This window comes from Prinia subflava, chromosome 8, assembly GCF_021018805.1.
Source record: "Prinia subflava isolate CZ2003 ecotype Zambia chromosome 8, Cam_Psub_1.2, whole genome shotgun sequence".
Lineage (NCBI taxonomy): Eukaryota > Metazoa > Chordata > Aves > Passeriformes > Cisticolidae > Prinia > Prinia subflava.
Window position 1 is genome coordinate 18,378,436 of NC_086254.1, and position 26,519 is coordinate 18,404,954.

At 50.0% G+C, this 26,519-nt stretch overlaps 3 protein-coding genes across 6 annotated transcripts; all 3 read left to right on the forward strand.

Annotated features, from left to right (window-relative positions):
- Positions 1-715: 715 nt before the first annotated feature.
- Positions 716-10,423, forward strand: ORMDL3 (ORMDL sphingolipid biosynthesis regulator 3). The gene is made up of 4 exons (XM_063403798.1): positions 716-863; positions 4,739-4,939; positions 6,148-6,299; positions 6,427-10,423. The coding sequence occupies exons 2-4, from the start codon at positions 4,766-4,768 to the stop codon at positions 6,560-6,562; spliced, it is 462 nt and encodes a 153-aa protein (XP_063259868.1). The 5' UTR covers positions 716-863; positions 4,739-4,765; the 3' UTR covers positions 6,563-10,423.
- Positions 10,424-10,468: 45 nt separating this feature from the next.
- On the forward strand, positions 10,469-16,735 carry LOC134553741 (gasdermin-A3-like). Its single transcript, XM_063403794.1, has 7 exons — positions 10,469-10,768; positions 12,037-12,302; positions 12,464-12,659; positions 15,333-15,498; positions 15,602-15,695; positions 16,109-16,156; positions 16,406-16,735. Exons 2-7 carry the CDS (start codon positions 12,083-12,085, stop codon positions 16,591-16,593), a joined length of 912 nt encoding a protein of 303 aa, XP_063259864.1. The 5' UTR covers positions 10,469-10,768; positions 12,037-12,082; the 3' UTR covers positions 16,594-16,735.
- Positions 16,736-19,488: 2,753 nt separating this feature from the next.
- Positions 19,489-26,418, forward strand: LOC134553736 (gasdermin-A3-like). 4 transcript variants are annotated; one of them, XM_063403784.1, is made up of 11 exons: positions 19,489-19,664; positions 19,769-19,905; positions 20,944-21,208; positions 21,370-21,565; positions 22,872-23,037; positions 23,109-23,202; positions 23,618-23,665; positions 23,915-24,069; positions 24,253-24,403; positions 25,091-25,164; positions 25,300-26,418. In XM_063403784.1, exons 3-11 carry the CDS (start codon positions 20,989-20,991, stop codon positions 25,534-25,536), a joined length of 1,341 nt encoding a protein of 446 aa, XP_063259854.1. In that variant the 5' UTR covers positions 19,489-19,664; positions 19,769-19,905; positions 20,944-20,988; the 3' UTR covers positions 25,537-26,418. The 4 variants fall into 4 exon arrangements, with proteins under 4 accessions (XP_063259854.1, XP_063259855.1, XP_063259856.1 ...); XM_063403785.1 differs by having other exon boundaries at positions 20,948-21,208; XM_063403786.1 differs by lacking the exon at positions 19,769-19,905 and having other exon boundaries at positions 20,948-21,208.
- Positions 26,419-26,519: the final 101 nt, after the last annotated feature.

The window sequence follows — 26,519 nt, forward strand, 5'->3', positions numbered from 1 at the left end:
GGGGCTGCGAGCGGCACCGGCGGAGCCACAGGCGCGCCGCGGGCAGCCGGGAGCACCTCACTGGGGCTCCGCACACTGCCAGGGGCTCCTCTCGGCTCCGGGCAGCGTTTGCAGCCCAAAGCAGCTCCGGCGCTGCCCCTCGGCTGCTGGGAGAGCCGGCAGCAGGCACACGCAGAGCCCTGCACAGATGGCTGCGGTACCCGTGGGCCGTGCCAGCCCCACGCGATGAGCTTTGATGGTTGTGCAAACAAAAGCGGAGCCAGATGGTCTCCCCCGCGCTCCAGCGCTGGAATCCTGCGCTCGCTCCCAGCCCCGACCTTGGCTGGGTGTCCTGCAGCGCTGCCAGCCCGCCCGGCCTGTGTGCACAATGCTGCTGCTGGGATTTTCATGGTATCACTGAATCAGAGTGGTTCGGGTGGGAAGGGACTTCACAAACCACATTCCAGTATCCCAGGTCGCTCCAAGCCCCGTTCAACCTGGCCTCGAAGACTCGCAGGAACGGGTCAGGCACAGCTCCCTCGGGAAGCTGCCCCAGAGTTCCGGCAGTCTCGGATTTCCTCTGGGAAGAGCGGGGCGGGGGGGACAGCCCACCCTCCCCGGTCAGGCTGGACGCAGCCAGCCGGATTTGAAACCCCCTGTGAGGGGAGCGGGGCTCGGTGCAGCCCCCGATCCGCTCTCCGGAGCCGCTCCCGCCGGTTCCCATGGCGGCTCCGCCTCTCCCGCCGCTGCCGGACTACAGCTCCCGGCGTGCCGCGGCGGGGCGGGCCGAGGGGCCGCCGGGAGCGCACCGGGAGAGCACCGGCAGCGCGGCGGAGCGAGAGCCGGCCCCGCCGAGCCGAGCCGGGCCGGAGCGGGCGGGAGCGGTGAGTGCGGGCCGGGGGCGCGGGGCGGGACCCGGGGGGCTCAGCCCTCCCCGGGGACGGCGGCGGCCGAGCCCCGCGGCGGGGCCGGGGGAAGGTGCCTCGCATGGGCCCGGCCCGAAAGGAAAACACTCCAAAAGAGAGAGGCAGGTGCTGGGATGGAGCCGGGAAGCGGCGGGGTGGGAAGGGGGGGTCCCAGTTAGGTAGTGAGGGTCCCCACGGCGGGGTCGCGCTGTGCAGAGCCCGGCCGGGAGCGGGTCCTGCCCCGGCCTGCCAGGGCTCCGTCCCGTCCCGGGGAAACGGGGAGGAAAGTGGGGTCTGGGACCGCACGTGAGCCCGGAGGAGCCCAGCCTCGGCCTCCTCTTGGTGTCCAAGATCTCCCGTTAAATCCACCAGGAAAGGCCGAGGGGGCAGGTTCCCCTCCCTCAGCCGGGGTGGCTCACGCGTGTCCTCGTCCCCGTGTTCCCCGTGTCCCCTCCGGGGCTCTGGCAGCCCCGGGCCCCCCGAGGCGGAACCGGGCAGCGCTGGGGCTCGGACACGTCCAACACGGCCTGGGCTGGAGGGACACGGAGCGTTGTGTTCCCAGTCTCACCTCTCACCCAGCACCCGCCTCCCAGCACAGCCCAGTTCACCAGCGACAAAGGCGGGTTTAAAGGATTTGTTTGGGAGGTGGCAGCTGTTGCTGCCAGAGATTGGGATCTGTGACCCGTGGATCATCATCACCTTGCAGTCTGGGAACACTCAAGATCAAGATAAGCACCTGAGCCCTCCTTCCCTCGCCAGTGAAGATCCTGCAGCAGGGTGCCAGGATTGGAGCATGATCCCGAAATCCCTGGGGGAGGGTGACAGCACTGCCAAATCATAGGATCATTTATTTACGATGGAAAAGGCCTTTAAATCATCAAGTCCAAGCATTAAGCAAGAGAACAGGAACAGATGGTGGTCACACTCCTCTGGGGACACAGGTGAGGAAGGAGCTGCCCCTGGATAGGGAGCAGGACAGGCAGGATGAAGCAGAGGAGGGCTCAGCTCCACCATCACACTGTGCCCTTTGTCACTGGCCACAGCTCCGACTTTTCCCCTCCTTGGATGGCCACTGTCCAATGTCAGCACAGCCCTGACCTTCACCCTCAGCCTGGTGCAACATTCAGGCTTTTCTGTCCCAAAAAAGAGTGGGAAAGCAGCGCCTGGCAGCAGCTGCTCTGGGGGGGGCTGGAGTCCTTCCCATGGTGGGCTGTGCCTTGTTGTCCTGCAGGTGAACAAATCCTGAAAGCAAACATGGGATGTGGGGGTAGGGACAGAGCTCTGGGAGCTCGTGTGTCCTCAGCCAGGCTTGTGCAATCTGAAATTTGGGAGAGCTGGGCCAAGGGCTGCAGAGCTCAGGGCAGAGCTGGTGAAATATTTAAGGTGGGGAAGGACAGAGTTGGAGACATAGAATCACCCTCATTGCAGCACTGAATGCTTGGTGTCTCAGTATCTCCTGCAAGGATGAATTAACCTCTCATATGTTCCAGCATCCCACCCCTCTAATCCTTAATTTTACGAGGGAGGGAAGCTGAGGCACAGGAACAGATATGCTTCACATACAGCTTCCAAGTTGGGCCCTTTCCCAGGTCTGCAGCTGCCCTCGCTTGCAGAGGAGCCCAAATCCAAGCTGTTCCTTAGGTTTCGGAAGTTACACTCGTGGTTGGAAATTCCACGGCACCAGCCATGTGCACCTCTGGCTGCAGGGAGCTTCCCCAGCCCTTGGATAACAGTATGAGGAAAGACTCAGGAAAGACTCCTGGAGAGAAGATTTTTAACTGTTGATGAAACTAGATTTTAAGGCCTCCAGCAAGAGCACAGATCCTCGTGTGGGCAGTCCCTTCCCATATCCCTCCTCCTGCACCCCTGGTCGCTCCAAGCCCCGGCCATGTGGTTCCTCCTGCTGCACAGCTGGAATCCCACAGACACAGCTCTCTGTGGAGCATCCGACTGTTCCTTACGCCTGTCTCCAGCATCCTCCAGACTAAACAACCCCATTTCCTTCCAGCTGTCCTTGCAGGTCATGTTTTTCCTACACCTCTGCTCATTTTCTCCAGCTCCTCCCAGGACTGGACAGTGTTCACCCAACATCCAGGAGATCTATTTCCCATGTCTGGCACTCAGCCCTCCTGTTTACACATTCTGTAGGGTGTTTTGCTTTTTGTTGTTGTAACAGTCTGACTCTTTTTGACTCATTTATGCTTCACCCCAACCCCCAGTTTTCCTTCTGAGAGCCCTTGGGAATTGCAGCAGGTTTAGGACAGAGCTGCTCCCTCTGCCAGGGGTGAAGTGCTGAACTCTGGCTCTCAGTCCTGTTTCCAAATCAAACTTTGGGTTTTTCTCTGGAATATCCATAAGCTGGTGAGCTGGGCGGTGGGCAACAAAGGAGTGAGCACCCCACAGACCTGCAGCCTATTTCCTGGAAACAAAATCCTTCTCCAAGTATGAGCCCCTGACAGAGTGAGGTGAGGATCTGCAGCAGCAGCTGCCTGTGTGTGTGGAAGAGGTTTGGGAGTTACTTGGAGCTCTCCAAGAGCTGTGGAGTGCAGGCTGGCTGGGAGTCCCAGCCCTGGGCAGGAGTGGGGATGGTGCCAGCTCCTGAGACAAGGCAGGCCCAGCACTCCACGAGGGAGCTGGGAACAGCTGGCAGTGAGGAGAGTGTGATGTTGGATCTGGCTCGGGCTCGCCTCTGGAGAGCTGGAGGGAACAGAAACACAGCTTCCAGCTGTGGGAAGCAACAGCAAAGCCAGGAGGCCAGACATCAGGAAACAGCCTTCACTGTGGGGTGCTGCAGCCAAGGAGGATGAACTGGATCATCTCATCAAGCTCCTCTTACGTGGGACATAAAGATGATTTTACATAAGAATTTCCCTGATCTTGGTGTGAAGACATTCAGCTTTAAGTGGGTTTAGTTTGTACTGTTTTCTGTAATCCCTGGATACCGGTGAGCCAGAGCTCTCCTGCTGCCACTGGCACTGTGTCACTCCAGAAAGCCACTTGATACCTCCAGTGTCTCAGGGGCACCACTCCAAGGACTTGCTCTGAGAGGGTGACACTCTCTTGCTTCCTCTCCTTCCTGGCATTGTCCAGAAAATCGTCTTTGTGCTCCTCCTACGTGGCAGTTGTTCTTTCCAGGTAGGGGAAGGGCTACCACCCCCACAGCTCTTCCTCCTGAAACATCCTCCCAAGGCACTTAGTGCTGTTATCTCTCCCTTTTTACTTTTTACATTCCTCAAGAAGAATCTCATTCCTTCCCTGGGGGGCAATTTTTTTTTGTTCCTCCTTTTTTCCCCTCTGTAAGTCTTTAAATCTGAAGGCAAAACACGTGAGCCTGAGTAGGAGACCAGCAAACCTCCCGAGCTGTGCAGAAGCCTGTTAATTTAGTTAAATTAATTAGGAGATCTGTTGATATAGAGCCTTTCCTCTGCAAATCCTCTGTTCCCTTCCCAAGTTTAAGGCATGCTGATTCTATATAAACATGCAGGAAGCTTCCTGTGCTGTGTGTTTCCATGATTAACGCTGTGATGAGGATTTAAAAGTGCTTAAAAGTATTGGTTTGAGTTTTGTCAGGCAATCGTGGGATTGAACCTCGACACCTCGGCTCCAGGAAAACATCTCAAATCACAAGAAGCTTCTGTCACAGACAAGCTTCCCACACATAATTCCCAAATCTCAACCACTCCCGGAGTCAGCGACGTCAGCTCTAAGAATGGCTATAACGAGGGGCAGAGGAGGGAACTGACTCGGGATTTTTATAGCAAACAGCAAAATTTGGGCTTGCTTGACAAGCAGCGGGTGCTGAGCCCCACTGAGCAGTCTGGATCCGCGCTCTGAGCTGGGTGTTTGTGTTCCAGGGGCTCCCGTCAGCCACGAGAGCCAGGATGAATGTGGGAACGGCGCACAGCGAGGTGAACCCCAACACGCGGGTCATGAACAGCCGCGGCATCTGGCTGTCCTACGTGCTGGGCATCGGGCTGCTGCACGTCGTGCTGCTCAGCATCCCCTTCTTCAGCGTCCCTGTGGTCTGGACTCTCACCAACATCATCCACAACCTGGTAAGGGCGCGGCGTGGCCTGGGGCACGCGCAGGGAGCCTTGGCACAGCTGTTCCTCTGAGCAATCTGCTGAGATTCCTGTTGAAACAGTTTGTGTTTCCAAAGATGCCGGGTGTGTTGCTCAAGCTCCAGCCCTCAGCCTGTACTGGTGCCTCTGGGTCATGGATTTAAATCCAGCCCAGGTACAGGTGAGGCAGCAACACCTGGTGAGGCTGCTTGGAGGGGACATGGGTTCATTTCCTGCAGGGCAAGTCCTTTGTCGTGTCCCCTTCCCAAAGGGGTCTGTGACAGGCCCCAGACACTGGCAAGACATCACTGGGGCTGGTAAAAGCTGAACTGGCTTTGTGAGAGTTAAGAAAAAACAAGATTAACCCCCAGATTTTGTTCTGATTAAAGTAAAAGATTAATCCAGGAGCTGATTCCTCCCTCTGAAGATCAAGTCCTCACACAGGTCCCCTTGGGCACAGGGGCCAGAAAACTTCAGGGATGGAGCAACTGATTGTGTATCTTTTATTTTAAATAACATCTCAGCCTGGGAATATTCCAGAGACAAAAATGACAGGGATTGAGGATCCTCATGATCAGTAATTACTAGTGAGGGATAAAAACTTGGGCTGCTCAGGAGATAAAAACCTCCACAAACCCTCAGACTGGAGCTGCTCAGGAGATAAAAACCTCCACAAACCCTCAGACTGGAGCTGCTCAGGTGATAAAAACAACCACAAACCCCCAAACTGGAGCTGCACAGCACTCAACTCATGAGCTGCTGGCTTCTCATCCATCTCCCCGGGCAGTTTTAGGTTCTGGGGACAAAAAGGAATTTAAAGGCCAGGACTGGCTGTACTTTGGAGCTGTGGGATGTTTGTGGCTTGTGTTTCCCCGGTAATCAGGGGGTGACAGACCTTCTCCCAGCACGTTTTTGGGGAGCCTTCCGCCGTGCCGCAGCAGGCAGGCGCTAATCTCCCGATCGCAGAGATCCCGGGGCTGTAATCTCGCCACCGCCTCCTTGGCTCGTACCCAGGAGCCGAGCTGGAGGCCTGACGTGGAGCAGCCGAGCTTCCCCAGCCTTTCCCAGCTCTCCTTCCCCTACCTCCCTGCCCGCTGCGGGTTTTCCAGCAGCGCCGCATCCCTCTAGTGGCCCGGCGCGGGGGTGCAAGGTGGCGGATGCGGGGTTTGGGAGGCGTGTGCCTCACGCCGTGTGTCCCGCAGAGCATGTACATCTTCCTGCACACCGTGAAGGGAACCCCCTTCGAGACCCCGGACCAGGGCAAGGCCCGGCTGCTCACGCACTGGGAGCAGATGGATTATGGAGTCCAGTTCACCGCCTCCCGCAAGTTCCTCACCATCATGCCCATCGTCCTGTGAGTATTCCGGGGTAGCCGAGCTGCCTTTTGCCCCAGTACCCATCAATTTCTGTCCTTGGAGACAAACACATGGAATGCCACTGCTCAGTTTGCCTCTCCCTCTGTTCCCACCCTCCCTTTCCAGGTATTTTCTAACCAGCTTTTACACCAAGTACGACCGGATACACTTCATCATCAACACCATCTCGCTGATGAGCGTCCTGATCCCCAAACTGCCTCAGTTCCACGGAGTGCGGATCTTTGGGATCAACAAGTACTGAGCGGCGTGGCCGGAGCGGACGGCGGGGAGCGGGGCAGAGGGGGGATTCCCTCTCCCCAGCCCCCTTTCCTCCCCCCACACTGGGATGTGGTTTCGCAGCGGCTGTTTAGAGGCAGATCCCAACAGACACATTCCGCATGCTGGATCCTCGTGCCCAATTAATCCAAACCAGCTCCAGAGTAGAGTTTAGTGCGGAGCAGGACGCGCGACACCGGATTTCTCTTATCCCAGGGTCATCAATAGATGCAAAACCACTGAGACTTTGAGGTACAAGGATGAATTCTGGGAAGAGTCTCATCTATTCCAGACATGGAATGACGAGAATAAGGATGAGGGGAAAAGCTTTTAGTGCTGGTACTATTGCTGTGGTAAATGCACTTTACAATATATTTCCCTTCCTGAAGCTGGGTGCTTTGAGCAGAATGTGAGGGAAATCCAAAGGGATACAGCCAGACTTTCCCAGGACTGGATTGTTTTGGGGTCTGATTTCCAGTTTTAGGTGGGAAGTGGGAGGGGGAAGGGAAAAACAGATTTTTAGTTGGCAGTCGTTGACACCACTGAGAAGGGAAGATCTTTTCCTAAAAACAGCACAGGAAGGAATGACCTGCAGTCTGACAAAACTTCTGGTTTCATTCAGCACCATCCGTGTGGTCCAGGGAAAAGGTGGATAGATCCTAAATCATGCTTATTATTTTCAGTTTATACCCAAATCTGCCCAGGTAGCTCCTCTGCCCACCCCAAACTGCTGTTTTTAAGTGCACAGGGGCTCAGTGGGCATTTGGATCAAGGGCTGGGGGCAGGTGATTTAATGACCGACAGCAAATACCATGGAGCTCCTTGGGATGTGGACATGGGAGAGGCTGACAACGGGCAGGTACAGGAGGAGGGCTGATTGCTTTAATCAAGCATGCAGCCATCATTGACTTGGAATTTTTCTCCTCCCTTCAGCTCCTTGGTTGCTTAAGTGCATGTGACTGGGATTTGCCAGTTCTCCGCGGACTCAAGGGTTGGATTTCTGGCTTATCTGGAAATGTGTCCCTCAGCTCCACACCCAAGGGCTGTGTGAGCAGCAGCACCAGCAGCAGATGAATTGACCAGCAGAAGGAGTCAATTGGTCACTGATGATAGATCCTTTCATGGAGGAACAAAATCAAGCCTTTTTCCTCTAAAATGACCACCTAAATAAAGCAGGCTTAGGTTTCCTGGCTGAGACAGCTTTTACTGTTTTAATGAAAATCAGAATGACCTGATTTTCCTTTGGGTTGTATCCCAGATGGAATGGGTTTTCCCTCACTCTTCCCCTGTAACCCCACAAAAACCTGTATTTTTCTTGTCTTAGTGCTTATATTGTCTCACCTTTTTTGACAATGGTATAAATCTTTTAAATCTGCTCTTTTTTTTGTCCCTGCAGTAGCAAATCCAGCTTTAGAGGCCGTGGTGGAGAGTGTTGATGTTTTGGATGGTCTGAGCATAGGACATGGAAGGGGGAATTTCAGATTTTTTACTACTCCATGCATAATTTTCAGCAAGTTGCTTCACTACTCACTCAGAATTCCTATGGGACTGCTACAGGGAAGGGAAAATATGGAGTGTACCTCAGAGGGCTGCTGGAATGCAGGGAGAATAATTTCCTAATGTGTTTGCAAAGTGGAAATCCGGGTGAAAAGGAAGTTTTCAAGCAGGTAAAAAGAGAAGAGAGTCTGGCTGGAGACCCCTGGGTATTGACAGATATGCAATTTCCTTGATGGGCAGTTTAAACCTTCAAACCTAGGATAGAAGAGCTGCTGCTTTAGCTGAGGTACTCTCTACCCTAATCGGCTCTTTAAGCTACTAGACAATGATAATTGTGATAAAAATAGAGATATTTCATCAATCAGCTGGGCAATGACACAGACATGAGCAGTATTCCTGCGGGAGAGGCCGGTCCAAGGAGGGGCAGGTCCTGGCAGGGTGGCTGAGGCTGGATCTGAAATGCTGATTGTGGTGCTGAACAGACCTGAGTGTCTGCCCAGACACCACTTCCATCTCCAGGGGAAATGAAAGAAAACTAATTATTGTCATAGAAAACATGGGGAAAAACATCCTTTTTGCAACACAAACAGCCTCTAGATGCTTTCAAACATGACTCCTCACAGACAGACATATGCTAGGTATTTCTAAGCATATGCACATGATAGATTTGTAAATGTAGAATAATTATCAATTGAAAGGATTGGTTTTTTTAAAACGAGATACAGCAATTCCCAGAGTCTCCTTGAAGGCATTAACACAGCTGTGGGTTTGAACACTTGTGTGGTCACTGACACCACGGACATCTGACCCTGTTTCATTAAATTAAAGATCAGCTGGGATGCAGAACAGGATTATAAACTTCTCAAACAAGCAGGTTTTAAAGCCTAAAGCCCCAAACTTGTAATTAAGACTCTGCTTAGCAACAAAAGTAAATACTTTTGAATTTCTCTCCCTCCCACAAATGATGAAAACAGCAGATGCCAGAGTTGTGTGACACTCATTCCAACACAGGTGTAGCATTTTTCCATGGAATAACCATGGAAATACCCAACTTAGACTCTGTTAATCAACTCAAGGGAAACATAAATGGAAACAGAAGAAATATGGAAAGAAGCAAATTGAAGAAAGATTTCATGTTCTGTTGCGGTGAGTTAAGTATCTATATATGATTAATAAGTATTTGAACAATTACACATTGGGTTGCATCTTCCTTAAGATCCTAACTTAAGGGTAGGTGTTAAGATCAACCCAAACTAAAAAGCAGGAAGTTAATTGTAATTAAACCACCGTTCTTGGATGTACCTGAGGCAGTCTGAAGTGAAAGGACAGCATGAGCAGGCTGAGGGGTGATCAGACGTGTCCTGACGGGACAGATCAGGGGTGAAGCCACATTGTGGGAGGACAAACCAAACGTGAGCAGAACTCCTTCTTTGAGAGTGGAGTTTTCCCGAGGTGCCTGCATGGAGGAGATAACTAATTGTTACTGATTTTCAATGGGATTCTGATCACATCACATCACACTTGGCAGATTTCCTCTCACACTTGTCTTGTATCATGATCAGGGCAAGTTCCTACCTGGAGAGATAAATCTCCTGTGATGGAGAAACAATTCCTGGTAAGAAGGTATTTTAAGCTTTTCTGGTTTGTTCTGGATAATATGAAAGAGAAAAGCTTTTGAAAGGCTGGAAGCCTTCTCAGGAACTGGCAGCAGCCTGTCCCATCTTGTACTTTGCAAAGCCTCCTCAGCCACTGTCAGCACCACGCACGTTTCCACGGGGGACGGCAGCCCCCACTCCAGGACACTCAAAAAACCAGCAAGTCCTCCCAGCCTGATGCTCCTGAATCAGGGATCCTGACCCAGGAGTCATTTCACAGAGCTACCAGGCTGGCAAAACAGTCCAAACCTTTGCAGGAAAAAGCCTCTAAAATAAACCAAATGGAGGGCTACGTATTCTCAAGTACTTTTATGTTTGAATCTCTGTTCAGTTTTGGGTTGTTTTTAGAAGCTCGGTACTGGCCCTTGAGGAGGGGACAGCAGTGGGTTAACACATTAATATTCTTCTTTGTGACTTATAATGCTTTATCATTGCCTAGAATATCTTTTAAGCATGTGAGTGTTGGTGTGTCCATACCCTCCTTGGATCAGTTAAATCAGCTGAATTTGTTGGGAGGGTTTTTTAAAGGAATGTTCTGTACAAAGTTTTAGGGTTTTTTTCCCATAGCCTTCTTTTTGCTGTGGATACAGGAGTCTCATGTAGAGAACTTTCTAAAATAAAGTGTGAATATTTTTATTACTCCTTTGTACAGTATTCTAAGAGAGACTAATAAAAGTGAAGTATTCAGGTAAAAATGTGCACTTGAGTCCTGGAATGTTCACATGGATGGCTTTTACTGTCAAACAAGCATGGCAATGTATCCAGGAAACGTGGAATGGCTCAGGTTGGAAGGCACCTGAAGGCTGCAGAGGCATCCATGGGCAGGGACACCTTCCACTATCCCAGGTTGCTCCAAGCCACATCCAACCTGGCCTTGGACACTCCCACGGAACACCGGGGAGGAGGATAAAATTGCTCTAGCTGGGAATAACTCCAGGCAGTAGTAACTCTGGTGTGAACAGCCAGGGATCGTCCAGCACGGATTGGGTCTAACACCGCTCCTGCCCAGGTGGTGCTTTGGGGAGCCCCCTGTTAGCAAGGTAAGAGAAATCAATTTACTCTTTGCTCCGGGTTTGTGGGGGTGAGAGTTTCCTGTGGCACTCACAGTTCCCGTACTTAGCAAACACTTCCACACCTTTGGCAGAGAGCCAGAGGACTTCTCCCCAGTCCTGCTGCTCTCCAGAGGCCACAACAGCTCGGCAGCCCCGCGGTCTGCTCTGCACGCCCCACAAACGGGTAAGTGCTTTACCCCAGAGCATTGCGTAGGGGAGAGAGTTGGTGGGATCTCTCTCTTTAAGTGCTCTTCAGTTTTTCTCTCTTTTTGGAGACTTACAAGAGAAAGAGCCCGGAAGTGCTACTGACACTGAGCACACAAAACTATTTGTCTTTGGAATGGTTCAAACTGATAGAAATTAGGTTTAGATGGGATATAGGGAAGAAATTCCTCTGTGTGAGGGTGGTCAGGCACTGGCACCAGCCCACATCCCCGGCAGGCTGGACGGGGCTTGGAGCAACTTGTGCCAGTGGAAGGTGTCCCTGGCCAATATAGGGAGAGGAACGGGATGAGCTTTAAGGTCCCTTCCCACCCATACCATTCCAGATTGTTCTGTTTCACCTCTCCAGCTCCATCCCGTAAAACACCACAAAAGTGAAACTGAAACTTTCTGATAAAAACAAGCTGTCCCAGACGATGAGCAGGGACTTTTTGCTGGCCCTCAAACACCAACTCTCTCCTGCAGACCAACAGGGTCTGCCCAAGCACACGGACTGGGCTGATTTCTCTCTAGTTTGGTGGACATTTGCCCCTAAAACCAGAATCCCCAGAGTGTGCTAGCCGTGTTCTCTCTGTGTAATCACTGGTGACCACCAGCAAAGGCAGACGAGGCCAAACAACCCAGAGTCCCTGCTGCATCCTGGCCAAACTCTCCCTGGAACAACCCTGGGAAACCTGTGTCCCTGGGTAATATTGGTCATGATTTTGAAATCTTCTTCATAATCAAATTAAAACTTTGTAACTATTTTCTGCTTAAGCTGCTCCAGGGGAAGTTTAGCTTAGACATCAGGAAAACATTCTTCACTGAAAGAGTGAATGGTCACTGGACTCACCTGCCCAGAGGGTTCCTGGAGTAATCATCTCTGCATGTGTTTAAAGAAAGACTGGACGTGGCACTCAGTGCCATGATGAGGAAGTGTTTGTTCATAGGTTGGACTGGATGTTCTCAAAGATCTTTTCCAATCTAGTTCATTCTGTGATTCTGTGCTATGATTTCAAGTAATTTGGCTTAATTTTTGTTGCCTCTTTCCCTAGGTCACAAATCTCCTTGGCTTTGCTTTAAAACCTCAGCCACAGAAGAATGTTTAAAAAACTCACCAAATTCATTCGAAATCAAATGGATCCATACAAAGACTTTATCCCTGTTGAGAGTATCGCAGACAATGAGCATTTCAAGCCCCTCTGTCTCCTGACAAAAAAAAGAAAATCAAAGCACATATTCCACCCAGCTCCTTACTACCAGCATACAGGGCTCACACTGGATCATGTGCTGCTGCCTGGAGGAGATGGTAAAAGCATAGGTAAACCTCAAATTTATCAATATAGATTTATCAAATACCATATATAATATGTTTGAACCATTTGTGGCTGAACTCTACCAAGTTCCAGCTTTCCTGTGTGATAGACTCACAGTGCTGAGCCTGTGTAGTCCTGCTTAACATAACTCATGGAATTCTTTCAGAGACCCTCCAACAAGATTCCAGCCCATTTACTCTCACAAAAACCAGCACTGACCAAGTTGATGGAGGTCTCAGCATTTCTGTTGACCCTGCAAGTGTGGAGCTGCAAGGAGCTGCCTCCTTGTCCAATGTCTTTTCCATCAAGTTACAGAAGAGGAGCATATCACGGGACTCACTGGAGACACTGAGAAGAAAAAGGTAAGGAATGACAAAGGGAGCACACACGCTCCATTCAGCCCCCTCCAGCCCATGCCAGGTTAACAATGGGTTTTTGTCATGGGTTAGCACTGGCCAGATGTTAATGCACCCATGAGTGTATGTTTTTCCTAATGAGCTACTGTGAGATGTGGTCAAGAACAGAGCAGAGCAGGCCTAAAACTTGAAAACAGAGAACAAAACTTTATTACATTACATAAGAACAGAAATAGAAAGGAAAACTCCAAACACACACACAAAAACAGAAATTAAACTTTCCCAGAACATTTCTTCTCCTCTCCCAACTTCCACCCCCTACACGTTACCCTCCATAGACCAAAACCTTGGGTTTTAAATCAAACAATCACCACTCAAAAAAACCTAATCTTCAATTCAGCAAGGGAGAAAGAGGAGCCTCTCTCGCACCACAGACTGCTCCTCAGAAAACACGGGTCCACCCCTTATGGGTTTTCATGTCACCCGTGGCACCGCCCGGAGAAGTTGCCGTGGTGACTCGCTCTTTTCCATGTCCAGTGCTCTCACCGCTGTCCATAGGCTGAAGCTGCATACAGGGCTCTTTTAAGGATGCTTGCATGCCGAGCTCTCCCCATTTTTCCCCTGCCGAGGGTTCCAAGAGCAGGTCTCTCCTGAGGGCAGAGGGCGCCACCACACCCTCCCCCTCTCTTCTCTGCTCACTCCACTCTTAAAGTGCCAGTCACTGTAGCAAAAGCAGAGGCAGCTGCAGCCACCCAAATGCAGTTTATGTTCAAAAGAGACTCGAGTTCAGTCTATGGCTAACATTATGCAAGAAAAGTCCAGCTCAGAAAGCCACTCCTCTCATTCTTTGCCCATCCAGGGTTCTTTTCATCTTCTAACTTTATCACCTCGGTCCCAGACTGTTTCTCTTTCTTTTCTGAAACCACTAGCCATGAGAATCAATGTCTGGGAAAAAGTTTCTTTCTGCCAAGAAAGGGTTAACAGTTTCTGGCTCTTGGCAGGGCTGCAGGCTCAGGCACTCCCAGGCTCGGCAACTCCCACACAGCTGGGCACCTTCTCCCGGAGGGGGGTGGGGACACACGGAAGCACCTCCACTGTTTTCTACCCCTCCATCCTGGATGGGGCCAGCTCAGCTCCAGTCTTGTCCATTCTCTTCCCCTCCCCGGGGCCCCAGCTTACTTCAGCCCGGCCACGTGGCTCTCCTCCCCTACCCAGCCTAGTAACTGGGCAGAGGAGAGGAGATGTTTCCCTGCTGAAACCGGAACCCAAAAGAGGCAGACCTTCTGGGAGTCCTTGCGTTTGACCCCTTGTGTCCTCAGAGGCATGTCCAACCCCTCAGTGGCCACTAAAAATGCCAACATTCAAACCTGACCACTGATTGGTTTGACCACAGCCTCTTGAAAAAACTCACTTCCCCTCAAACAAGGACAGTTTTCAAAAGCCTAAAACCAAGATTAATGACGTGAATTTCCCCTAACTAGACCAGCTTAGACAGGGAACAGAGTGACAAGATCCCCACTGAGCCTCCTCTTCTACAGGCTTATCCCCCTGTCGTGGTTTGACACTGGCCAAAAGCCAGGCAGTGACAAAAGTCACTCACTCCCTTTCCCCTGCTACAGCTGGGCAGAGGAGAGAGAAAACATTAAACAAAGGGTTCACGAGTTGATATAAGGACTTGGAGAAAACACTCGAAGTGAAAAACAGGCTCAACTTAGAGCTGTAAAATGAGTTGATTACTAAACAAGATCACAGAAGGATCATGAGAAATGAACTAGGCCCTTAAAAATACCTTTTTATCCCTCAGCCCCTCCCTCCTTCCCACTGACAGTGCCACGGAAAGGGCAGGGGGGTTTTGGTCAGATCTTCACCCAAGGTTTTCTTCTGCTGCTCAGGGACAGGAGTCCTTCCCCTGCTTCGCTGTGGGGATGCCTTCCCATGGGAGACAGTTCTCCATGAACTTCTCCAGCGTAGTTCAAATCTCAGGAGCAGCAGCAATCGTCCCAAAACTGCTGCCACAGGAATCCTTCCCATGGGCAACAGTCCTCTCAGAACTGCTGTGCTGGGGGTGACTCTTCCTCAGGTGCAGTCCTCCAGGGCCAGGCTGCTCCAGCCTGGGAGCAGGGCCCTCTCTCCAGTGGGTCTCCCACTGGATCACAGCCTCCTCCAGGCATCCTCCTGCTGCAGCAGGGGCACATCCCCCACGGGCTGTGGGTGGATCTCTGCATTCCCTGTGGATCCCCATGGGCTGCAGGGGCACAGCTGCTTCCTTGTCATCTTCACCTTCACAGCCTGCAGCACCTGCAGCACCTCCTGTCCCTCCTTCTCCACTGACCTTGGTGTCTCCATTTTGTTTCCCTCACATGTTCTCACCTCTTCCTCTTCTCTGCCTAGGAAAAAACTGTGTCCAAATTTGTTTTGATTTTCTCCTTAAGGATGATATCACAGAGCTGTTGCCAACATCCCTAATTGGCCCAGGCTTGGCCAGCAGCATGTCAATCTTCAGAGCCAGCAGGGATTGGCTCTGCCACACACGGTGGAAGCTTCTGGTAGCTTCTCATAGAAGCCACCTCTGTGGAGCCCCTGCTACCAAAATCCAGGCCATGGAGAACCAAGACATCCCCCCAGCTGTGTCAGCTGCTCGTGGTGCTCAAAACTCTTCCAAATCTTTTCCTCTTTTAGGGGAATCAACATGGATCATTCCTTCATCCGACAACTACGGCAGACAGACAGAATTCTATATGTGGTTATTGAAACCCTCGAAGCCTCGGAGGAGGCCGTCTACAAGGAATCCACCAAGGCAAATGGAGGCTTCAAGGCCAAATTTTATGCCACACTCTCTGCAAAGGTTTGGCTTCTCCATCCTTCCTTCCCCAATACATGCACCCAGGTGTTCTAACAGGCTACTTCCCTTGACCAGGATGTTCTGACAGGTTGTTTTCTCCCTCCAGGGTACCAGAGCAAACAACCAAAGCATAGTCATACCCAAGGGATGCACTCTGGCCTTCAGGACCTTCCCCATACACATTATAGATGGACCATGGGGTAAGTAACTTGCAGATATGACCAGTTTCTCCCTTCCACAAAAGATGCACAAGAGGAAGAACATTTTAACAAGAATCACCTGGCCCCAGATACACCCTAAGCGTGTTTGCAAGGAGAGGGAGGCAGTGTAAGAGACAGAAATCACCTGGGGGAGGCCAGACAGCCCATGCAAGGTCACTACCTACACAAGAAAGATGCTGTTTGGGGAGGGGTGAGCAAAAAGAGGACAGAAGGATGTCTCAGATCTACTTATCAGGAGCTGCAAAGCTCCTGCTGATAAATGGCACAGAGACCAGAGTTTGGGTTTGTTTATTTTGTACTCAGAGGAAAGAATCAAGGTGAAAATAGGGAATGTGACTACCAGTGGGAAGACAGACGTAGAACACCTTAATGTCCTTTTAATTCTCTTTCAGATCTGCGTTATTTCTCAAAAGAAATCCAGGAACAAATCGGTCTTCAAGGTAATCAAAAGTAATGTATTTTAGAGCTTTCATTTGCACAACTTTTAGCTACTTTGGGTAAGATGGACTCTCCCACCATAAAACAAATCACCAGGAGAGATGCATTTGCCTCTTCCCTGAGACATCACAACTGTCCCAATTCCATATAACTTCAAAACCACTCATACAAGAGCTTCAAACTCTGAGTTTAGAGCTGCCTGTGACCTCCTAGAACTCAAGTGACACATTTGGTCTCATTCTGCTTTGCAGGTCCCTCACAAGGAAAATTTGGAATAGTGCTAACAGAAGTTAAATACTCCTGCCGAATTTTCCCCAAGTTGTCTCCTGACGTGCTGCTCGTCATCTTAAACACCATCAAAGCTGTGATGGGAGACAACAACCTCCTTCAGGAGCTCAGCCACAAAGTAAGTGAAGCTTTGCTTACTGCCACCATTTAGAAATACAGACACATCCAGCACCACACCTCTTGCCCAGGTCATCTGTCCTGTGCCACAATCGTCCATCCACACTCAGCACATCTCTCTGCTCTGCACAAGCAGCAGCCTCAGCCCTCAAATCCTGACATTTCTTTTCCTTGTTCCTTGCAGATGGAAGAAATTCATGAGCAAAATGATGGTTATGAGCTGAAATCTGAGAGCCCAGAATTACAAGCCCTGTTCAGCATCTTACAGCATTTCCGAAGAGGTGATCTCCTTCTGCTGGCTGAAGGAATCACCTACGTCCTTGATGCTTTGCATGGTGAGGCTTTGGGTCTTTGAGAGGGAAATCAAGGCAGGGATGACTCCCAGTCCTGCCATTCCCTCCTGCCTTCTTCTCATGATCTTCCTCCTCCTCGAGGAGAGGAGAGGAGAGGAGAGGAGAGGAGAGGAGAGGAGAGGAGAGGAGAGGAGAGGAGAGCCCCCTCTGCACCCATCCAGGTCTCCCAGCTCCCTCAAAATGCAGTCACAGCTTCCTCTCAAGGGGCAGCCCAGATCTCTGCTCTGGTGACCAGCGACAGGACACAGGCAAATGGCTGGAGCTGTGTCTGGGAGGGTTAGGTTGATATCAGGGAAAGGTTCTTACCCCTGAGGGTGCTCAGGCACTGAACACTCCCCAGGGAATGGTCACAGCCCCAAGGCTCACAGAGCTCCAGCAGGGTTTGGACAACGCTCTCAGCACAGGGTGGGATTGCTGAGATTGTCCTGTGCAGGGATGGGAGTTGGACATCAATTATCCTTGTAGATCCCTTCTAACCCAGTATTCTGTGATTCTGTGCGTAACAGCCAGATCACTCTCACAGTGAGCATGCACAAATCATTTCTATTAAAACATCCAAAGATCTTCCAACCAAAGAAGCATTTCCTACAAGGAATGATCACCCTTCCCATCATCTTCACTCTATCCCTCCTGCTCTCCATTCCCATTCCACCACCAACCTTGGTAGGAGCTTCTGGATCCAAACCCAGTTTATTTCTGCAGAGTTAATGGAGGATCAGCTGCTGCTGCTGCTGGAATCCTTGGAAAGGAAGATTGTGTCCCAACAGCTGAAGCTGGTGAGAACACACATCACACTTGGCTCCTTTCAAGGGGGTGCAGACTATTTTAATTCTGTCAGCATCTCCATAATGATGTCACAAGTTGACAGCTGATGAAAATCCTGATATTGCTTCTTTTATTGTTGTTTATAGGTTGGAAACCTACTGACACATGACCTAGATTATTGGATGGAGAATTTCCGTGTGGACGCTGGGCTGCTGTCCTTCCCACACGCAGAGGATCAGGAGTTAACCATTGCCCTGGTGGAGCTGAGTGGAGTGCAGCTCCAGGAAGATGGATCAGCTGTCCCTACGGATCAGCCCTTCGAGGCTGTGGCTGCCCTGTTTGTGGCCCTGTACGCCCTCAACCTCCTGAGTGGCTCTGAGTAGGAGGTACCTGGCCCTGCCCAGGGAAATCCTCTGTAAAGCATTGGGAAATCTCTGCTGATGAACCAGGTTGCTCTCCCAATATCATCCATCTTAATGCTCAAGGCTGCTTTGGCTGGCAAAAGCAAATTTAACTGTAAAAAATCAATTATGGATTCTAAATTATAACAAAGTTGATTTGTCTGTCTGTCTCCCCAGGAATTCTGAGGGACAACAGGAAAATCCACAAACTCAAATAATCACAGGCTTGGCACCAGTGGCTCATGTAATCCTGCTTCCTCAAAATGCTGCTGCTGCTTCTCCAGTCAGTAAATGGGAAAGGGAAGGGCAAAGGGAATGGAAAGGGGAAGGGAATGTAAAGGGAAAGGGGAGATGCAAGGGAAAATTGAAAGAACATACAAAGGCAGAAATGAATTGCAAAGGAAAAGGGAGGAAATGAGAAAGAAACAAAGCCAAAGGAAAACATCTGCAATGATTCACCATGGTCCAACTCTGGTTCAGCAGGGGTCCATCAAGTGCTGGTTGTAGGAAGGTGGGGGATCCCAAAGGTTTTACTGACGCCTCCCTGGTCCCATCTTCCCGAGACGCTCAGGAATCATAGACAGCACTTCAGAGAAACACTATAAACACTCTCATTAAAATTTTATAAAGAGAGAGCAGCTTCTTGCTAAGCAATTGGGTGTTCTCAAAGCCAATTTCTTAATTTAGTGTCTTTTTGGTCCCATGGCAACATCTGACAACCACAGGACTGAGGCTGTACCAGAAATAAGGGCCCTTGAAGTGGATAAAGGAGTCTCCTGTAGAGAACTTTCTAAAATAAAGCATGAATATTTTTATTACTCCTTTGTACACTATTCCAAGAGAGACTAATAAAAGTGAAGTTTTCATGTAAAAACGTGCCCTTGAGTCCTGGAATCTTCACATGGATGGCTTTTACTGTCAAGCAACCATGGCAATATATCCAGGAAACGTGGAATGGCTCTGGTTGGAAGGCACCTAAAGGCTGCAGAGGCATCCATGGGCAGGGACACCTTCCACTATCCCAGGTTGCTCCAAGCCACATCCAGCCTGCCTTTGGCTACTCCCAGGGATGCAGCAGCCGTGGCTTCTCTGGGAAACCAGTGCCAGGGCATCACCCACATTTACAAGGAACAATGTCTTGCCAGTACCCCCTCCTGAGTCCCTTTCTCCATCTAGCAAAGAACAGCAGTGTTCCATTGCTCTATAAAGCTGAATCATGCAATGATGAAATGATTAGGCTGGAAAAGCTTTAAACCCCATCCAGTCCCTCCTGCTGCCAGCAGCAGGGACACTTTCCTGTCCAGTCTGGGCTGCGACACTTCCAGCAATGGGCTTTTGTCTCCTCCATCTGTAGAAGTTTGAGTTACCCGCAGCCCCTTTAACAGACTCTGCTCAGTGACTGAAAAGGAAGTGTTACGCCATCACCGGCCAATTTGTGGAAGCGGAACCCTGTCAGGAGGATGAAGTGATCTCACAGCTGGGAACAACAGATAAGCTGCTGGGAACAGCCAGGGATCGTCCAGCACGGATCGGGTCTAACACCGCTCCCGCCCAGGTGGTGCTTTGGGCAGCTCCCTGTTAGCAAGGTAAGAGAAATCAATTTACTCTTTGCTCTGGCTTTGTGGGGGTGAGAGTTTCCTGTGGCATTTACAGTTCCCGTACTTAGCAAACACTTCCACACCTTTGGCAGAGAGCCAGAGGACTTCTCCCCAGTCCTGCTGCTCTCCTGAGGTCACAACAGCTCGGCAGCCCCGCGGTCTGCTCTGCACGCCCCCCGCCCCACAAACACGGAAGTGCATTACCCCGGAGCCTTGCGTAACGGAGAAGGTTCGTAGGAGCTCTGTCTTTAAGTGCTGTTGTTTATTTCTCTTCTCTTCCTGGAGACTTACAAGAGAAAGAGCCCGGAAGTGCTACTGACACTGAGCACACAAAACTATCTGTCTTTGGAATGGTTCAAACTGATAGAAAGTAGGATTAGATGGGCTATAGGGAAGAAATTCCTCTGTGTGACAGTGGTCAGGCACTGGCACCAGCCCACATCCCTGGCAGGCTGGATGGGGCGTGGAGCAACTTGTGCCAGTGGAAGGTGTCCCTGGCCAATATAGGGAGAGGAACGGGATGAGCTTTAAGGTCCCTTCCCACCCAAACCATTCCAGATTGTTCTGTTTCACCTCTCCAGCTCCGTCCCGTAAAACACCACAAAAGTGAAACTGAAACTTTCTGATAAAAACAAGCTGTCTCAGAATAGAAGCAGGGACTTTTTGCTGGCCCTCAAACACCAGCTCTCCCCTGCAGACCAACAGGGTCTGCCCAAGCACATGGACTGGGCTGATTTCTCTCTGTTTTGGTGGACATTTGCCCCTAAAACCAGAATCCTCCGAGTGTGCTAGCCGTGTTCTCTCTGTGTAATCACTGGTGTCCACCAGCAAAGGCAGACGAGGCCAAACAACCCAGAGCTCCTGCTGCTTCCTGGCCAAACTCTCCCTGGAATAACCCTGGGAAATCTGTGTCTCTGGGTAATAGTGGTCATTATTTTGAAATCTTCTTTATAATCAAATTAAAACTTTGTAACTATATTGTGCTTAAGCTGCTCCAGGGGAAATTTAGCTTAGACATCGGGAAAACATTAATCACTGAAAGAGTGAATGGTCACTGGACTCACCTGCCCAGAGCATTTCCTGGAGTAATCATCCCTGGGTGTGTTTAAAGAAAGACTGGACTTGGAACTCAGTGCCATGATGAGGAAGTGTTTGTTGATAGGTTGGACTGGATGTTCTCAAAGATCTTTTCCAATCTAGTTCATTCTGTGATTCTGTGCTATGATTCCAAGTAATTTGGCTTAATTTTTGTTGCCTCTTTCCCTAGGTAGAAATCTCCTTGGCTTTGCTTTAAAAACTCAGCCACAGCAGAATGTTCAAAAAACTCACCAAATGCATCGTAAATGAAATGGATCCAAGCAAGGAAATGGTCCCTGTTGAGAGCATCGCACACCAGGAGCACTTCAGGCCTCTCTATCTCCTGATAGAAAAAAGAAAATCAAACCATGTATTTCACCCAGCTCCTTACTATGAGCGAACAGGGTTCACACTGGATCATGTGCTGCTGCCTGGAGGAGATGGTAAAAGCATAGGTAAACCTCAAATTTATCAATATGAATTTATCAAATACCATAGATAATATGTTTGAACCATTTGGGGCTGAACTCTACCAAGTTCCAGCTTTCCTGTGTGATAGACTCACAGTGCTGAGCCTGTGTAGTCCTGCTTAACATAACTCATGGAATTCTTTCAGAGTCCCTCCATCAGGATTCCAGCCCATTTACTCTCACAAAAACCAGCACTGACCAAGCTGATGGAGGTCTCAGCATTTCTGTTGACCCTGCAAGCGTAGGGCTGCAAGGAGCTGCCTCCTTGTCCAATGTCTTTTCCATCAAGACACAGAAGAAGAGCATATCACGGGACTCACTGGAGGCACTGAGAAGAGAAAGGTAAGGAATGACAAAGGGAGCACACACGCTCCATTCAGTCCCCTCCAGCCCATGCCAGGTCAACAATGGGTATTCAACAGCCTAAAACCAAGATTAATGACGTGAATTTCCCCTAACTAGACCAGGTGAGACAGGGAATGGAGAGACAAGGTCCCCACTGAGCCTCCTCTTCTACAGGCTTATCCCCCTGTCGTGGTTTGACACTGGCCAAATGCCAGGCAGTGACAAAAGTCACTCACTCTCTCTCCCCTGCTACAGCTGGGCAGAGGAGAGAGAAAACATTAAAGAAAGGGTTCGTGAGTTGATATAAGGACTTGGAGAAAACACTTGAAAGGCAATACAGGCTCAACTTAGAGCTGTAAAATGAGTTTCTTTCTAACAAGATCACAGGAGGATCATGAGAAATGAACTAGGCCCTTTAAAAATACCTTTCTATCCCTCAGCCCCTCCCTCCTTCCCACTGACAGTGCCACGGAAAGGGCAGGGGGGTTTTGGTCAGTTCTTCACCCAAGGTTTTCTTCTGCTGCTCAGGGACAGGAGTCCTTCCCCTGCTTCTCTGTGGGGGTGCCTTCCCATGGGGGACAGTTCTCCATGAACTTCTCCAGCGTAGTTCAAATCTCAGGAGCAGCAGCAATCGTCCCAAAACTGCTGCCACAGGAGTCCTTCCCATGGGCAACAGTCCTCTCAGAACTGCTGTGCTGGGGGTGACTCTTCCTCAGGTGCAGTCCTCCAGGGCCAGGCTGCTCCAGCCTGGGAGCAGGGCCCTCTCTCCAGTGGGTCTCCCACTGGATCACAGCCTCCTCCAGGCATCCTCCTGCTGCAGCAGGGGCACATCCCCCACGGGCTGTGGGTGGATCTCTGCATTCCCTGTGGATCCCCATGGGCTGCAGGGGCACAGCTGCTTCCTTGTCATCTTCACCACAGCCTGCAGCACCTCCTGTCCCTCCTTCTCCACTGACCTTGGTGTCTCCATTTTGTTTCCTTCACATCTTCTCATCCCCTCCTCTTCTCTGCCTAGGAAAAATCTGTGTCCCAATTTGTTTTGATTTTCTCCTTAAGGATGTTATCACAGAGCTGTTGCCAACATCCCTAATTGGCCCAGGCTTGGCCAGCAGCATGTCCATCTTCAGAGCCAGCAGGGATTGGCTCTGCCACACATGGTGGAAGCTTCTGGCAGCTTCTCACAGAAGCCACCTCTGTGGAGCCCCTGCTACCAAAATCCAGGCCATGGAGAACCAAGACATCCCCCCAGCTGTGTCAGCTGCTCGTGGTGCTCAAAACTCTTCCAAATCTTTTCCTCTTTTAGGGAAATCAACATGAATCATTCCTTCATCCGACAACTACGGCAGACAGACTTCAGTCTATTTGTGGTCACTGAAATCCTCGAAGCCTCGGAGGACGTCGTGTACACAGAATCCACCACGGCAAATGGAGGTCTCAAGGCCAAATTTGTTGCCACGGTCTCTGCAAAGGTTTGGCTTGTCCCTCCTTCCTTCCCCAACACCTGCACCCAGGTGTTCCAATGGCTGTTTTCCTTGACCAGGGCACCAGAGAGAACAACCAAAGCATAGCCATACCCAAGGGATGCACCCTGGCCTTCAATACCATCCCGCTACAAATAAGAGATGGAGCCTGGGGTAAGTAACTTGCAGATAGGACCAGTTTCTCCCTTCCACAAAAGATGCACAAGAGGAAGAACATTTTAACAAGAATCACCTGGTCTCAGATACACCCTAAGCGTGTTTGCAAGGAGAGGGAGGCAGTGTAAGAGACAGAAATCACCTGGGGGAGGCCAGACAGCCCATGCAAGGTCACTACCTACACAAGAAAGATGCTGTTTGGGGAGGGGTCAGCAAAAAGAGGACAGAAGGATGTCTCAGATCCACTTTTCAGGAGCTGCAAAGTTCCTGCTGATAAATGGCGCAGAGAACAGAGTTTGGGTATGTTTATTTTGTACTCAGAAGAAAAGAATCAAGGTGAAAACAGGGAGAGTGAGCAAAAGTGGGAAGACAGATGTAGAACACCCTAAATGTCCTTTTTATCGTCTTTCAGAATTGGATTATTTCCGAAGAGGCGACTACATAATTGCATCTTATGAAGGTGAGCATAAGTAATGCCTTTTAGGACTTCCACACGCACAACTTTTACCTGGTTTGGGTAAGGTGGGATCTCCCAGCACACAACAAATCACCAGGAGATCTGCATTTACCTCTTCCGTGACACATCACAACTGCCCCAATTCCATACAACTCCAAAAACACTCATATGAGTGTTTCAAACTCTGAGTTTAGAGCTGCCTGTGACCTCCTAGAACTCAAGTGACACATTTGGTCTCATTCTGCTTTGCAGGTCCTTCACAAGGAAATTTAGGAGTGGTGCTGATAGAGGTTGAAAACCACTGTCAAATTTTCTCCAAGTTGTCTCCTGACGTGCTGCTCATCATCTTAAACACCATCAAAGCTGTGATGGGAGACAACAACCTCCTTCAGGAGCTCAGCCACAAAGTAAGTGAAGCTTTGCTTACTGCCACCATTTAGAAATACAGACACATCCAGGACCACACCTCTTGCCCAGGTCATCTGTCCTGTGCCACAATCGTCCATCCACACTCAGCACATCTCTCTGCTCTGCACAAGCAGCAGCCTCGGCCCTCAAATCCTGACATTTCTTTTCCTTGTTCCTTGCAGATGGAAGACATTCTTGAGAAAAATGATGGTTATGAGCTGAAATCTGAGAGCACAAAATTACAAGCCCTGTTCAGCACCTTACAGCATTTCCGAAGAGGTGATCTCCTTCTGCTGGCTGAAGGAATCACCTACGTCCTTGATGCTTTGCATGGTGAGGCTTTGGGTCTTTGAGAGGGAAATCAAGGCAGGGATGACTCCCAGTCCTGCCATTCCCTCCTGCCTTCTCTCTCTCTTTCTACTCTTCCTCAAATGGAATCTACATCTGAGTCCCATGGAGAGGAGAGTCCCCTCTGCACCCATCCAGGGCTCCCAGCTCCATCAAAGTGCGGTCACAGCTTCCTCCCAAGGGGCAGCCCAGATCTCTGCTCTGGTGACCAGTGACAGGACACAAGCAAATGGCTGGAGCTGTGTCTGGGAGGGTTAGGTTGGATATCAGGGAAAGGTTCTTACCCCAGGCATTGAACACACTCCCCACGGAATGGTCACTGCCCCAAGGCTCACAGAGCTCCAGCAGGGTTTGGACAACGCTCTCAGCACATGCTGGGATTGCTGAGATTGTCCTGTGCAGGGATGGGAGTTGGACATCAATTATCCTTGTAGATCCCTTCTAACCCAGTATTCTGTGATTCTGTGCGTAACAGCCAGATCACTCTCACAGTGAGCCTGCACAGATCATTTCTATTAAAACATCCAAAGATCTTCCAACTAAATGGGCACTTTTTACAAAAAATGATCACCCTTCCCATCCTCTTCACTCTTTCCCATCTTGCTCTCCATTCCCATCCCACCATCAACCTTGGTATGAGCTTCTGGATCCAAACTCAGTTTATTTCTGCAGAGTTAATGGAGGATCAGCTGCTGCTGCTGCTGGAATCCTTGGAAAGGAAGATTGTGTCCCAACAGCTGAAGCTGGTGAGAACACACATCACACTTGGCTCCTTTCAAGGGGGTGCAGACTATTTTAATTCTGCCAGCATCTCCATAATGATGTCAAAAGTTGACAGCTGATGAAAATCCTGATTTTGCTTCTTTTATTGTTGTTTAAAGGTTGGAAACCTACTGAAACACGACCTGGAGTATCGGATGGAGAATTTCCGTGTGGATGCTGGGCTGCTGTCCTTCCCACACGCAGAGGATCAGAAGTTAACCATTGCCCTGGTGGAGCTGAGTGGAGTGCAGCTCCAGGAAGATGGATCAGCTGTCCCTACGGATCAGCCCTTCGAGGCTGTGGCTGCCCTGTTTGTGGCCCTGTACGCCCTCAACCTCCTGAGTGGCTCTGAGTAGGAGGTACCTGGCCCTGCCCAGGGAAATCCTCTGTAAAGCATTGGGAAATCTCTGCTGATGAACCAGGTTGCTCTCCCAATATCATCCATCTTAATGCTCAAGGCTGCTTTGGCTGACAAAAGCATATTTAAGGCTGGAATATTCATTATGGATGCTAAAGGCTTGGTATCAAAGTAGATTTGTCTGTCTGTTTCCCCAAGAATACTGAGGGACAACAGGAAAATCCACAAACTCAAATAATCACAGGCTTGGCATCAGTGGCTCATGTAATCCTGCTTCCTCAAAATGCTGCTGCTGCTTCTCCAGTCAGTAAATGGGAAAGGGAAGGGCAAAGGGAATGGAAAGGGGAAGAGAGTGCAGAGGCAAAAGGGAGATGCAAGGGAAAAGGGAAAGAACATATAAAGGCAAAAGGGAATTGCAAAGGAAAAGGGAGGAAATGAGAAGGAAACAAAAGCCAAAGGAAAACATCTGCAGTGATTCACCATGGTCCAGCTCTGGTTCAGCAGGGGTCCATCAAGTGCTGGTTGTAGGAAGGTGGGGGATCCCAAAGGTTTCACTGGCACCGTCTTGGTCCCATTTATCTCCCCAGCCTGCTCAAGAATCATAGACAGCACTTCAGAGAAACACTATAAACACTCTCATTAAAAATTTATAAAGAGAGAGCAGCTTCTTGCTAAGCAATTGGGTGTTCTCAAAGCCAATTTCTTAATTTCATACCTTTTGGGTCCCATGGCAACATCTGACAACCACAGGACTGAGGCCGTACCAGAAATAAGGGCCCCTGATGTGGATACAGGAGTCTCCTGTAGAGAACTTTCTATAATAAAGCATGAATATTTTGATTACTCCTTTGTACACTATTCCAAGAGAGACTAATAAAAGAGAAGTTTTCATGTAAAAATGTGCACTTGAGTCCTGGAATCTTCACATGGATGGCTTTTACTGTCAAACAAGCATGGCAATGTACCCAGGAAACGTGGAAT

Coding starts and splice junctions, on each gene's coding strand:
- LOC134553736 (XM_063403784.1), top strand. CDS start 20,989: ATGTTCAAAAAACTCACCAAATGCATCGTAAATGAAATGGATCCAAGC. Junction 21,209..21,369: donor AGGAGATGGTAAAAGCATAG/GTAAACCTCAAA, acceptor GAATTCTTTCAG/AGTCCCTCCATCAGGATTCC. Junction 25,165..25,299: donor TGTCCCAACAGCTGAAGCTG/GTGAGAACACAC, acceptor TGTTGTTTAAAG/GTTGGAAACCTACTGAAACA.
- LOC134553741 (XM_063403794.1), top strand. CDS start 12,083: ATGTTTAAAAAACTCACCAAATTCATTCGAAATCAAATGGATCCATAC. Junction 12,303..12,463: donor AGGAGATGGTAAAAGCATAG/GTAAACCTCAAA, acceptor GAATTCTTTCAG/AGACCCTCCAACAAGATTCC. Junction 15,696..16,108: donor CATTATAGATGGACCATGGG/GTAAGTAACTTG, acceptor ATTCTCTTTCAG/ATCTGCGTTATTTCTCAAAA.
- ORMDL3 (XM_063403798.1), top strand. CDS start 4,766: ATGAATGTGGGAACGGCGCACAGCGAGGTGAACCCCAACACGCGGGTC. Junction 4,940..6,147: donor CCAACATCATCCACAACCTG/GTAAGGGCGCGG, acceptor TGTGTCCCGCAG/AGCATGTACATCTTCCTGCA. Junction 6,300..6,426: donor ACCATCATGCCCATCGTCCT/GTGAGTATTCCG, acceptor CTCCCTTTCCAG/GTATTTTCTAACCAGCTTTT.